This window comes from Parus major, chromosome 9 (assembly GCF_001522545.3).
Source record: "Parus major isolate Abel chromosome 9, Parus_major1.1, whole genome shotgun sequence".
Lineage (NCBI taxonomy): Eukaryota > Metazoa > Chordata > Aves > Passeriformes > Paridae > Parus > Parus major.
The window spans coordinates 10,070,687-10,085,599 of NC_031778.1; the positions used below are offsets into that span (position 1 = coordinate 10,070,687).

At 36.5% G+C, this 14,913-nt stretch overlaps 1 protein-coding gene across 1 annotated transcript in view; it reads right to left on the reverse strand.

The window, feature by feature from the left end:
• DNER (delta/notch like EGF repeat containing) overlaps positions 1–14,913 on the reverse strand; it is a 111,718-nt gene that overhangs the window by 27,975 nt on the left and 68,830 nt on the right. Inside the window, exons 5-7 of the mRNA XM_015638206.2 lie at positions 12,228–12,373; positions 6,173–6,326; positions 3,342–3,455 (exon numbers count right to left, since the gene is read on the reverse strand). Coding sequence (XP_015493692.1) covers positions 3,342–3,455; positions 6,173–6,326; positions 12,228–12,373 — 414 coding nt within the window. The remainder of the gene's footprint in view (positions 1–3,341; positions 3,456–6,172; positions 6,327–12,227; positions 12,374–14,913) is intronic.

Genomic DNA, 14,913 nt, shown 5'->3' on the forward strand with positions numbered 1-14,913 from the left:
AAATGCACAATCTCAAAATCATTTTTCATTGTTTCCATATCATTCCTTTATCTGCCATCTTTTTCTTTTCCTTGTGTGATACTTGCACATCTTCTTACCCTTTTCCAAGCCACATTATATCTGCAGACTGTAGTTCCTACACGAGCATAAGCTCCTTGGTTATCTTTCTCCACTGTGCTGAATTAGCACTACAGAAAGAAAAGCCTTTTCTCAACAAGCGATTACTATTAAGCACAGCAGAATAGCAGCAGAGTAAGAGATCTCACTTAAATTAGAAAATTGGGGGTTGGTAGGCAAATTTGCAAGTTACTCCATCTGAAATTTTCAATTAACTACTCTTTGTTGTATTTACAAAAATTACTGAATCTCTTCATAGATTAAAACCCAAACAAAAGCTCCCAAATTATGCCTCTGTGAAAGGATAACACATCAAAAGATGAAAGAATGATCAAGGGACAGTCATCAGTAAAATTAGACAATAAATTTTGTTAAATCAACTCTTTCTTTCCATCCACAAGATATCTGAATTCTTCAGCTCGTTGACATTAGACCTTCCAGAAGAAAATGAAGAGGCAGTACCTTTTTACTTAGCATGCCCCTGAGGCTACTCCAGAGCATTAGATGGGCTCCTGCAGACAGGCTGTGCCACTTTGAAGCCAACACTCTCCCTCACCACAGGTACAGGCCAGCTCTGAAACTTCATGGGAAGCACCCATGGCTCTTTGAACCAGCAGTAGCTATTAGGGGGTCAGGGAGAAGAAGCTTTGGGATTCCTCTTGAATTACCACAGGCTGACACAAGAACAACCATGCACACAAGATGTCATTTGTTCCTACAAACCTAAGGATGATTCTCTTACATCCAAGGAACTAATATAAAACTAGTCTTTCCAAGAGGAACAATCCTGGTCAGTCCAGAATGTGATTTCCGAAACATTCTATCCCCTCCAAAGGCTTTTTCTACACTGGAAGTAATTCAGGTCAATGTACAACACCTGATATTAAAACGAGTTGCAAGTGCATTTCAGAAAAGCCTTTTTTTGTTGTTGCCCCAGTGCTTTTGAAAACATTTATACCATGTGAGTATGTCAGACATATACATGAATAACCAGAGTAACAGCTTTTTCCCCAATTTCATCTTTGCTTTACAACACAGCTGTTCTCAGAAATATGTAAATAATACTGGGGACTAGAACTGGTAACTCTACATGGAAAGTTTCAGGAAGATGACCCAAAAAGCATGTTTGGCTATCAACAAAACCTAGGAACTGAAAGGTTCTTCTTGAAGTCACTAAGAAATGGGTTTAGCATTTTTTTTTCTCCAGAAGGGTCAAAGATTTGTGTCAAAACATTGTGTCTTTAAGGCAAGTCCAGAAACCATAAAAAACCTCAAGAGTCTGAGCAGAAAATGGGCACAAGCTGGTAACACATAACAAAAACACATGCCAACAAACAAAAAGACCAGAATACTACGAAGGTGATACCAATGTTCCCAGAAGGAAACAGAGCCATGTATACAGCCTAAACACTAAGACAGTGCAATAACCGTGCCAAAATTGAACTTAGAGCACAAACCAGAAGCAATTGGAAACTCATCAAACACAAATATGGATCAATGGAAAAGAAACAGAAGATAAATATTCAGGAAAAAAAGCAGGCAACAAGACTGAGGAATCAGGTATCTCAACCCAGAGGTATCCAGCCACGAGCGCACAGAGGAGAGGCTCCGGTGGCTGGGTTATGCTGCAGCTACACCAGCTCCTGAGGGTGGGAATTCCGCAGCCCGAGCAGCGGCACCGCGGGAAGCTCTCTCCGTCAGTCTCCTCGGGAGAGAGCTCTGCACGGAGCCGCAGGGCAGCCTTCTCTCTCCGGGGCTCCCCGCGGTGTGCGGCCCTGGCACGGGCAGCCGGTGCCTCGGCGGGAGCTGCTGCGGGCCCGGCCCGGCCCCGCTCCCCTCACGGCCGCCTGGGCCTGCCACGGGATCCCGAGCCGGAGGGGTCAGCCCCAGCCCCGCACGGTGCCCAGCGCTCGGCAGGGCACTGAGAGCTGCTGCCGGCACCACAGCACAGCCACCGTGCCTGGCACAGCCCAGCAGAGCCCCCCGGGACCCTCAGGCCAGTGACCCTGGCAGCAGGAGAGAGGCTGAGGTATGATCAGCACATTCATTAACAGGAACCAGGAGCGAGCAGTTAATGAGCCACACACGGAAACACGTATGGCACACATAAAACAACCAAAAATCCCTGTAGCTGCTCTTCCCAGCATTACTGGAAAGATCATTTCCTGCAGGGCATCCCTAAAGATTCTTGAATAGACTTCTTGAGAAAATTGCAAGTAAATTATTGACCAAGTCTAACATCTAATATTTTTCTCCTGAATTTCACTACTATTTATAAGGGAAACAATTTCCAAGAATTTTCCACATGCAGGATCTGCACGGCTGTCAATACATCAGTCTGTGTTTCAAAAGCAATTAAGTGGTAAAGCATAACACTCTAGAAAAGCAAGGAATCCGCTGAAGAAACAACAAATAATCTTCATTATTAAGCAAGTAGATGTAATATTACCAGAGCAGTTTATCAAAGACTTGCACCCTTAAAGCAAGCATTAAGGTGCTGGCAGAACAAAACCAACATCCACAGATCAAGGAAGGACAGAAGTATAATTAGTTCAAAGTTCTAATCTTAATTATAAATAACTAATAGGAGGCTTCATAATTGAAAGCTTCCACTCATGATAATTTTTTCATGCGCAATTTAGGGATCTGTCATTGCAGTCAGCACAGTGTTATGAAAGCACACTGGCATTGGGGTGTCCTTGTTTCACATTTACAAGGTTTTACCAGTGTGAATGAGTGAGAAGCTTTCATGTCAAGAAAGTAATATGTCCAAATGAAAAGGAAAATTAATTAAAACTTTGGGGGGTTGAAATAATTCCTGTAGTTATTACTTTTACACACATTTTAGCCAACCGGCCCATGTGCAGAAATGTGCACATACTACAATGGAGGCATCTTTTTCTCACACAATTAGTGGACAACATAAAAATGAGATCACACCCTGAGTCTCCTCAAATTCACCTTTCTCATCAGTACTGGAGCCTGATTGTATTGTAGAACGAAAGAACATTTCTGCACCACATATACACCCATACATCCTGTTCCTGATTATACCAAGGTTTCTCATCTGGTTTTCTTTTCTGCTTACAATTACAAGCTAAGGCACAATTTAAAAAACATTTAAATACACATATCTACATGTCAATAGAATTTAAAATTTAGAGTAAGTACACCCTGAAAAACAGCACTTTGTATGAGGGGCTAGAGAAGTGTTTGCTGGTTACCTTCTGGGCACTGACAGCTGAATCCATTGAGGTGGGATGAGCAGGTCCCTCCATTCTGGCACGGCTGCTGGATGCAATGATCAATCTCTGACTGGCACAGCTCTCCAGTGTAGCCTACAAAACAGCTCACAATATTCAGAAGATGGAGCAAAAACAAGGGTTTACCACTAAACATGTTTCTTAGCCATCCAAATAGTACCATTACTTTTCTTGAACCAAATTAACCAATATAAGCAATAGAGGACAGTCTCTCATTTCTTATGAGATTTCTAATTAAAACGTATGCTTCATGGGAGAAGCATAAAAAACCAGCAGAATTCCAGTCTACATCCCTTGTATTTTACCAACAGCAATACTCTGACATCACTAGTGACTTGGTGATAGATACTGGGTCCTCATTGGTACTCATATAACCAAAAAATAACCATTTTGGAATGGTTTTTAAATGCAACTTGAATCTCCAGCCAATAATCTTTAGCAAGACTTTAAACAGAACTTGACACTATGAATTATTTGTGCATATGCTGAATGACTGTCATTTGCTCCTACTTCTGGGCTTCAAAAAGAGTGTTTATTTTAAGTGGGAGCTGTGAAGAACTGCTCAGCACAGTTGCAAACTCTTCCAAATAAGCTTCCATAAGTTCACAAGCTACAGATTGTGTGTACTGTACTATTTGACCATAAGTTTGTTTTGTTCCATATGTCTGATGTCTGTAACACATCCCCAAAAAATGAACAAACTTAAAATACAATCTAAATTATTCTACACTCCATACCTAAATTTCATAACAAATATCACACATTCCCCTTTTCTAATTTTCAATTACCTCCAAGAAAATATATTGGATGCATGACTGAAGAAAAAAACTACAAGCTACACACAGACACATCGTATTTTTTTTAAAAGGAACCCTACAAAAACCTATGAATATCTTCCATAATGAGCCTATTTAACCAAATGACTGATGGTAAAGACTAGTAAACTATGACCAGATGAACACTGCTCTGAAGAGGTATAGAAGAGAAAGACCCCAAGGTGACACAGAGGACATACATGGATAGGATTTAGCTGATGCAGGGGAGAAAAGAAAAAAAGGGGACAAATCCCCCTCAAATCAAACAATGGGGGGAGGGAGAATGCATAATTTTATTAAATAATTATTTTTAATGCAATCAAAATCAAAATTGGTATGCTTTTTGCATACAGTAAGACCCATACCTGTTTCAATTTACGATGTCACCATAAAATAGCTGTCAACACAGATTGTTAGAGCTGCTACAACACTACTACAGAAAAACATCTATGAGACTTTCTGTGTACATTGCACTTTTATATGCTATAGAGAGATAAATTATAAAACCATTCTCTGCAATGCAAAACCTGGAAAAAGGAACTGGTATATATTGTAAAATGATTCTATTAAATCACCTAAACTGGAGGGAAAAAATGAGGTTGAAAGCCAGAAATGTGGTCTTATATGGCAGGTCCTCTTGACTGGGTTGAAGCACTTGGAGGGAGGGATCTCAGCTTCACTCTGGAAAACTAGTGGTTTTCTGCAATTCTAAATGGTCTCAAATTCGCATAAATTTTACAAAAGCAACAATGAAGTATTATAGAAGACTGCATCCACTGACTTCTTTCATTTATACACTTCACAGCTTTTTTAGTTTGCACACTCAGCTGATTATTTTTATGAATTGTAACACAGTATTGAATGTGCTAACATAATTTAAACATTCTTCCATCTTTGAACTGTTACCAAGTTTGGGAAGGTTCAAAATTACCCTGGAATTCAACATGTATCCAAAAGAATGTGGCACAAAGGCTGAAATTATTGTGCTGCTCTGAATCTTGCTACAAGAATTGGACTTCCTGCAATCATCATTACAGCTTGCAGGAAAACTCATTAGAGAGAATATCTTATGACACATTTTTAAATATAGCCTATCTTATTACCACCTATAGTGCATGTTTTGTCCATCTGAAAGAGAATACGATTCAGGAATAGCATCCCAAGTATGATGCAGGGACTAGAAATGAAAAGGTACTAAACAATCACCAGAGAAGGGGGTGGGGGGGAAACAGGTTTTTGGTGAGATACACACTATTAATTTTTACACCTCTGCATTTTGTGATGATACTTAACTTCATAAAATTTCCTTCTATCAGATTTTGGGAAACATGATTTTTTTCACATAGAAATGTTCTGAAATTTGCATCTGAAAACATATAAGATAATTCAACTCTTACCTGCAATTTTCTTTAATATTTTTCATATGAAATTAATATTTTTTAGAAATTCAAAGTTAAATGAAAACTTTGTTTTCAAAGTCAGTTTTCCAGACTGTTTTTTAGTGTGTGGACACAAATTTTGGTGGATAAAATGATTATGAGTAGAAACACAAAGCACTGAAATTAACAATGATTGAGACATTTGAATGACATTAGACATTTGATATTAAAAAAAATATGAAGAATTATTTAAAAAAAAAACCAAAAATCTAAACCTAAGCTTATGTGTGGTGGTCACAGAACACTTGTGAATAAAACACTGATAAAGAAAAAGCTGATGTAAATTAAATTTTGATCCTGTGTTTTTAGTAGGTAAAGTTCCACTAGTTATGATTAATTCCCTCATGGGGTTAAGGTTCAGACATGTGCTTTCAATGGCATTCTTCAGCAATGAAGAACCTTCCACGGCCCTTATGTTGTTGTTGTTGTTGCATTTTCTGTCTGTTCTGGTATCAGAAGTTGCACAGCTCACTGCTCTGCAAAAATATATGCACTGAATGTCAAGCAAAGCTGCATTATTCAAGAATTCAAAACCTACCAGGCAGGCAGCTGCAGGTGAAATTGTTCCTGTCGTGTTTCTGTGCTACATCAGTGCAGGTTGCATTGTTCTGGCAAGGTTGGCTCTGACAGGCATCAAATTCTTCACACAGGGAACCCTTATATGCATCTTCACACTCACAAAAAAAAGTTGCCTAAAAACAAAGATGATATGTATTTCACAATAAATTTTCAAAGATGATGTTTTCATTTAATACGCTTCTGAACAAAGATGGCTTGGTTTTCCTGTTCATAATAACAGTAGTTGCCATAAATAGATCAACTGAACAAAGTTACTCCTTAAAATACTAAACCTGCACCAATTCTTCAGCTCAAATTTTTAATGATGTTGGGTCATTTCATCAAGACAAAAAGTCTGGGATCAGATCCATAATAGCTAAATCATTATGCATTTTTTCTTCCATTCCAGAAATTAGATTTATAGGCTGAAATAACTGTCAGAATCAATAATGTGCAGATTTACTGCAAAAAATCCTACTACAGATATGCACTGTTTACATGACAGGCTCCCAGAGTGGTACTTCAACAGTAACACCCCCTTTCAATTCTGTTAAAATATGTCTTCTTCTTAGTGTATTCATTACCTTTTCCAATCTTTGCTGCTTAATAAAAATCAAGACAACTACACCTCTTAAAGGTTTAAAATACCTACAGGAGACATGCTATGGCACATTTTTTTTGCTAATAAAATAATGAAAATCTGATTTAAAAACTCTTTAGATGACTAAGATTGTCAGGGAGTTCTCCAACAAAAGCAGCAAGGAAAGCTCTCCTCTGCATTCAGATGCCATCTGAATCTTTGTTCATTAAACACTAGATGGCAACATCACTCACTCTCATCTATTTCAAAGCCAGATCTTTAGTGCTGGAACGCAGCTGTCCCATGCACGAACATTGGAATGCAAAGTGCAGAACACGCATGGAACGAGAAACAAAGAGATGGGGGCTTCTATTTTTGCTTGGTTTTAGTTCATATGAATAAACAGCTGTGACTTAAGTAGAAAATAATCATCTTCACATAAATAAAAAACTTCACTCAGTAAACTCCACATTTCACTCTTCCTAACAAATATCACACTGGTAGAGTTGTACAAGGATAAATATGATACATTTTCAAAACTCAAAACCATGTTATTTATCAGGAGTGCCAGAAGCCCTTCTTAAGGGGGGGGCTTAAGCAGGGGCTACACATGTTCTGAAATTTACCCCAGCCTCTTCACAAAACAGCTCTGAATATCTCACACATCACCAATGATAGGTTTCCAAACAGGACTGTAGTTCAACAGAAAGGAAAGACAGGCAAGAAAAATAGAGTCAAAATTATTATACTCACATAGCACAGTAACTATCTTTAAAGATAATTCATGTGAGCTGTCTGCAGAGACATAAGCAGCATGGCTCTGCCTGCATTAGAGGCTCATCGTTACAATGGAGGTATTAATACATTTAAACAATGCAACAATCAGTCATTGCTACAACAATGATGGTGAAATAGGAAATTTAAAAATATTCAGAGAATATATCCAAGAGTTTGATATAGGGATCGATTTACCATAAAGCGTAGTTAACAAAATGGGGTTTGAAAGCTGCAAAAGAAAAGTATTGTAACACTTCAATCTGAAATTTCTAATGACAGGTAACAGTTCTGAGATCTGACAAGTTATTCTGCAGAGAAGATTAGGTTATCATCACTTACTCCTATTGATACTACTGGTTTTTCCTGAATAGATAACATGTACTAGTATATTTGAGGAAAACTGAGTTCAAGAAGCAGCTCCACACTGCCACTATGCCAGAATTAGTGTCACTAAGAACTCCAAAATGATCTACTATCAATCAAGAGATCATCTGTGTATTTTACCTGATTAAGTGCAAATCTATCATATAAATTTGAATGGCAATAAAATATTTTTAATATCGTTTGCTATTATCTAACCTGTACCTGTATTATAAATAGAGCTGGTATATATTACTTTTTTTGCTATTCTAATTAGGAGAGAAATAAATCCCGTTTTTTTACTAGCAAAGAAGTCTTTAAGATGACCAGAACAAAACTAATGTCTACTCTCTCTTACTGAGACTTTCAGTATTTAGTCCAACGCATAGTGATTTACTATACTATTTGAGCAAAATGTTGCATGATAATTACATACTTCGGAGCATACTGTACTTAGGAAAATAAGTCCATATGCAGGACAGCATACCTTCAGGTATCCATGAGGGGTTTTATAATCTGCCTTTTTACAGGTTATTATCAAATAGGTCTATCCCAAAGCTTCCAGCCCACAGAGAAGACACAGAAACCATTGCTGATCAATTTAATATATTATTTCTCAGTGCAGGCAGAGGCCAGATATTTTTGTGTAAATCTCATGGGTTCTAAATCTAGCAATAAAATTTCGTATTTACACAGTCACCCCATCCACATTTCATATGGGAACAGAGCAATCTGTGAGAGAAACAACCACTTATGTAAGCAAAACTGTGGCACTCACAATCAATGGATGGCCCAAGTTCACTTCAAAATCTTACATGAAATCGGAAATTCGTACCAGAAAAATCTCTCCCTTTTGGGTTAACATCAAAACTTTTCTCTTCCATTAACTGCTAACTTTTAACTCATCCTGGTATAAAGCTGAGTATATGAATGTGAGATTGGTATTTATATTGTGATGATGCCAAGACCAGCGCTATACTTCTGACACATTCTGTTTCCCTTGTGGACAAGTGGCAAGCATGGCAGCAGAAAAGGTACAAAGCTCATACAAAGGAAGGAAAAGGCAACACTTGAGCTCAGCATTGCCTCACTTCACAGAACTCCAAGTGATGAATTTTGTGTTCCACTTAAAAGCAATAATTGAAAACAAAACTTTGCATTAAAACTTTGCTTCTCATAACCACACTCTATAAAAAGCATCTAGCTGAGTAGAAGTCAAGTTATAGATCAGCAAAGAATGAGTAAAAACTGGCCAAGACTCCCAGGTTAGACCAGAATTCATTTGTTTATAGTTATATGCACTCCATACATAACAGTAACCCCAGTGCTTATATCACTGCAGATTGTTAAATACATTTCAATTTCCCAATAAGCAGATGTGTTCCTACATTCTTTTACATTCTACTAGATTTGAAATAAAACTATGAAGTACATAAAACCCCAAAGACAACCATTAATCTTCTTGGCACTGGAAGCAGTGACTACAGCCAGCAAAGCTCTGAGCTTGCTCATGGCATTGGGCCTTTTATGCATTCTTCTAAGAAGTTGCTTTGCATCCTGCAAGACTAGATTGTGCAAAAGAGAATGAATTATGGATAAAAACAAACAGCAAATCACAAAGGACGCATTTCAAATTTAAAGAAAATTAAAGTTTATGTTCTGCAAAAAAGAAGTGCGTCGTGGGAAAGACACAATGGTTGTCAAGTGGAGTATGTCATTTTGGCAGCCGCTTGTTCCATCGTTAGGGAAATCATCAAGATATTTTAGAGCACATCTCACATAATCTGAGTTAAACAATGGCAAAATCATTCTACTTAATGAAATATGAAACTTCTATTTTTATCTTATGCTGGGCATGAATCAGTTTCCTGTCGGAAGTTCTCTGATGCACCTAACAGGCTAAAGAGCAAGGAAAGCTCATGGATTTAGAAACACAGTACAGACAAAAAGACAACATGGCACTTTGAATCCCCCTGGAGTAGGAGGCTGGATATAAATTAACTTCATTTTGGTCACTGTATTTGATGTTCTAGCAAGCTACCCCAGCCCAGCAGGTTCCTGGCACAGGTTTGATGGCATTTGAGTGGATCACTGGGAGCACTCCTCATTTGTTCAAGTTCTACAAAACTCAGGAACAGTTTGCAACAATAGAAATCAAATCTAATTCTCAGTTAATTTTACATTAATTCTAATGTAAAAATAGAAGCAACTGCATTGCTGAAGTGAAAATTTTATTTACAAATAGCTAAATATATTTTATGGTCATATAAATATATTTACATTAATTTATATATATATTTAATGTTTAGACATATTGAGAATCCTGCTAATTCTTGATCTCTGCCATTAATTGATAGATACTCTTCAGAAGTGGATTTTGAAATGCTTTCTGTGTCCCACAGTTTCAGTCACAGGGTTTTGGTCAATTACAGCCTAGTGCATGTTATACCAAAAATACTGCCTTAATAAATTTTCCTGTTATTAGGTTCAGAGAAAGAATAGTGGAAAGATATGAACAATCCTAATTTTTTTCTATTCACTTGCCAGGAGCAACAACAGCCTGCATGTGCACAAGGCAGGGCTGTGCAGAACTCTCTGTTCTGGTTTTAACATATAAAGCTTCCAATGTCAAGATTACAGGTAGGAACATACAGATACTTTTATCTTTTTTTGAGTTAAATAATTGCTTCTCTTTCTTGCTATGAAGCCAATCTGTCCTTTTTAAAGAAAATTTTACTTTATTTGCTACATCTTAAAAGATTAAAAACATGTGGATAATTATTAGAAGCCATATATGTTTTTCCCTTAATACAGAAAGGCATTAGTTCTTCTGCATAGATATAAGAAATAATTTGTTTTTATTTTGTAATATGACACGCAACAAAAGAAAAAAATTAGAGTCATAAAATTGGACAAACAACATGAAAATATATGAAATGAGGCAATCTATCAAAAGATTTAATTCTCAAATTGACAAAAATATGGAAAAACCAATATTTTGATATGCTGTTATGCATCAGACTTGAACATATTATTTATGTAAGTCAAATTCAAATACTGAATTTATAGGATAAAAATTATAAATACAGTAAAGCACAAAACCAGACTATGAAACAGAATGCTGTATCTGAATGAATAATTTATTTGGATACTAGCCAGCTGGTACAGTAAAGTAGGATTTATTTCTAAATTCATCTTGCAATAATTATGTTCACACATCACCTCAAGCATTTTACAAAATTCATTTTTGAGAAATAAAACAGATAATTATTCCAGATGTTAGGACTGCCATGTATGTATAGATTACTGTGGCAATTTAATTATTGTTGTTACAATTCAAAACACCATTTTCTATCAAACATGCTTATTGAGAATTTAAATCAGAAAATGGTAGCAGATGAACTAAGGGTGAATTCACTCAATATGCCAAATTTTTTGTGCTCACAGCAGGCTCACAGCTGTTAATATTTACTCAACAGTTACTACTGCTTTTATCTCCCAAATGAATATTAATAAAACCAAAGATTAACTGTGTATATTTGTGCTGTAAATGACTTTTAATCCATGAAATAAAAAAATAACATGTATAGAAGGTAACAGAGTATATAGTATTGAAATCACAAAAGCCCAGTCTGGTTTTCTAAAAGCAGAATACAGTGCAAATTTAACAGATTTGGTTCTTATTTTCTTATGTTGCTAGATCACACAAAATCCCCAGTGTCCAGTGGAATTGCCATTGTAATCATTCAGTGCAGTATGATGTAAAGGACAAAGCTGAACAGGAAACATTGCAACCACTACCAAATTACTCCTAACCTGTTTCTTCTCATAATTATGGTCAGGTAATTCCATTGCACTGGTCAGTCTATTCTGAGTAAGCAATTATTAAGGCATGGACTGAAAAGCACTAGATTAAAGCTGACCTAAAACCTATGACAAGGCTGAGAACTTAACAAATCCAAGCACATTGGTCTGAAAATTGGAGATCCCAAGTGCTCACACCGTGGTCCTCTTTTAGAGAAACTTCCTTCTACAATGTCTGTAAGATGCAGTACAAATTCCCTTTTACCTGATTTGAACAATTGTTTTTATTGCCAGGCCAGGGTGTGAATCTTTGCCTCTAGTTTCTGTTATTTTCTTACTTCAAGTGCTGGATTTTCAGGTATAGGAGATAAATATTGCTGTTATTTAGTAACACCTGTAAGCTTTCAACACTGTTACACAGCTGCAAGGTATAAACACCAAGGATAATTTGCCCTGCGTTTAAATTATCATGGAATGGGTATATTACAGGAATGTCTTGATAAGCTGACCTTACCTCATCTGGTCTGGTGATGCATTTCCCTTTCCCTGAACAGGGGAAGTTGTCTGAATGGCTTCCCACAGGCATGCAGGTACTCACTTTCACCACCACAGTCAAGCGTAGAGCCACAATGCACTTGGTAACTGAATCATTCAAAAAACCTTTAAAAAATAAAAATAAAATGCTTTTGTTACATGACAAAATAGGTTGATACTGATAATGCTCTGCAGCTAGACAAATAAATAAAACTCATTTGAAATAAACTGTCAATTAAGAACAAAATTGCTCATACTTAATACACACACCTCTGAATGCAAGGCATGTAAATACAAGTTAAAATACAGTTTGGAGACAAACCTCATTGTATTGATTAAAAAAAGGAAGGAAGGATGGTGAAACAAGCCTACTTTCAGAGCTCAACTTACTTTTTTTAGGTTTCAAAATTAAATTATTTTGCCTGCTACTTTTTGAAAGTTAAAATATATATATATATTTTAATGACGAGCAACATTAAAATCAAATTTTGTGGAGAAATAAGTTTGAATGAACTCATGAAAGTTACTTTCAGAGCTAAAAAGCACCCAGATTCATTACATTGGTAAAAGATGGAGAATCCCTTTGGCTCTGTTTTTTATGAAGTTTGAAAGAATATACTTATACCACTCGACAGCATTTCTTTGTGTATTTGCAATGCAAGTATTACTGAATATCTGATCTGATGTCTCTATAAGCTGATATAGCAGGTAGAGATGAACCAAACATGGAAACAGGAACACTGGGCAAAGAACAGGAAGATTCCTGAATCTCTGCCTAGAACCTGTAATTGCATGGAATGAAAAAAAAATTGTTGGTTGGTAGGTATAAAAACACACTGGAGCATAAAAACATCACTATCACACATATTCCTAACAGATTTATTTGAAAAACAAAAGAAATACAACAGGAAAGATAAAATGGGGCACATACACAGCCCATGACATATGGGATAAAGTCAGAGTTCATGTCAAAATACACAGCCCCTGCTCCTGTACTTCACTTGTGCTTGGACTGACTTATTCCAGCACACTGATTAGACTCCTGGACTACAGCCCTTCCATGTGTGGCATCAATTAATTGTTTTTTGGGGGGATAATAAATGTGCACTGACACAAAAATGTGGTGTGTATACTGTGTGTAGCATAAAAAACCACCAAAGATCTTTCCATAGACTGTCAAACCTTGACTTCACTATCCTCTATGCAGGTAGACTCCAAAGGGTCTAAGACTCTAATACCAGAATGGAACATTGCAGGCACAGAACCATTCTATGATTCTTCTTTTCTTTAGAAGATATAGAAAGAATTTAAGAAAATTTAAGCAAAAATTGATGTTTTGGGTTTTTTTAAACAAATATCCTTAATATTAAAAAGAACACTAAATAGATGCAGTGTATGATACAAAATGTTTTTTCTTGGATTTTCCACTTCAAATTGCAAAACCCATTTACACCTTAAACCTCTAAGGAGCTTCAAAGATGCAGTTCAGCTTCTTGCATTATAGACAGGAGATAGCAAGAAATTAAGGACAGGAGATAGTCAAGAGAAAAAGAATAGTAAACCAAAATATTTTTAATGAACAGGAACAAAGAAAAGTTTCATGAAACAGAACTTCAAGTGAATTCTCTTTCAGAACAGCTGCTAAGCATTACTTACATTTTGCATATGGAAGTGTCAAGCATGACTAATTCTACAAATTCCACACAAAATCATGTGGAAGACTTGCATTCTTTGTTCTTCATTTTTAGATTTCACTTTTTAAAATGCTGCATTCCCTCAGCTAGTAGTTGTCTATGATCCCTAAATCCTACCTTCAAACAGGAAAATCTCATGTCCTACATAGACATCATTGGCTTGAATACAGCCTCTACAAGTTAGCTGAATATTTTAAAGGATCAGATTTAAAACTAAAAAACACATGTATTGGGTATAGTTCCAAATGCCTAATGGTCTGTTTTGGCTAGTGAAGATTATTGTAATCTGATGACCTCTTCAAAGCAAGCCAATTTATCCTGGCCTCAATACATACCCCATTTTTACCCATCTGTTCAAAGATGCAGCCAGAATTTTTCTTTAACAATTGAATGCGATTGTCATTGGCAGTCATGCAATTATATGTGAATCCTTGGAAGAATGTGGTATTTAGAAAATGTCTTTGGGTTCACATTTTCTTGTCTGAAGCAGACTGTTACATATTCTTCAGGACAGTTCCCTAAAGAAATATTAAATCAACCTTCTTTGTACTTTGAATCTTGTTACTATTTTGGTATCAAAAGCCCTTAGGCAAACCACTGAAAAAATCATTATTCTCTCTGGAATGCCACACATTTTCCTGCAATTTCTAATTATCTCACCTAACTTGTAAATACTAGAAAAATATAAACATGGGTATTTATTTTCTCTCTATAGAAGCTGCATACAACTTTCTGAGATCTCTAGGTTTTAAGGCAAAAAGAAGCTTGTCTGACCATCTAAATATAACACCCCGCTTAACTCAGGTCATAGCACTTCAATTAATTTCTTCCCCAATTCCCAAGCAACTGAACTAGAGTGAGTTTTAAGCTCTATTTTTAACTTCTAGATGGGAGAATAATTTCAGAACCATATTTACAGCTACTTTCATCTCAGGTCTGGAGAAAAATATTACAGCAGTTTATACCAAAAGG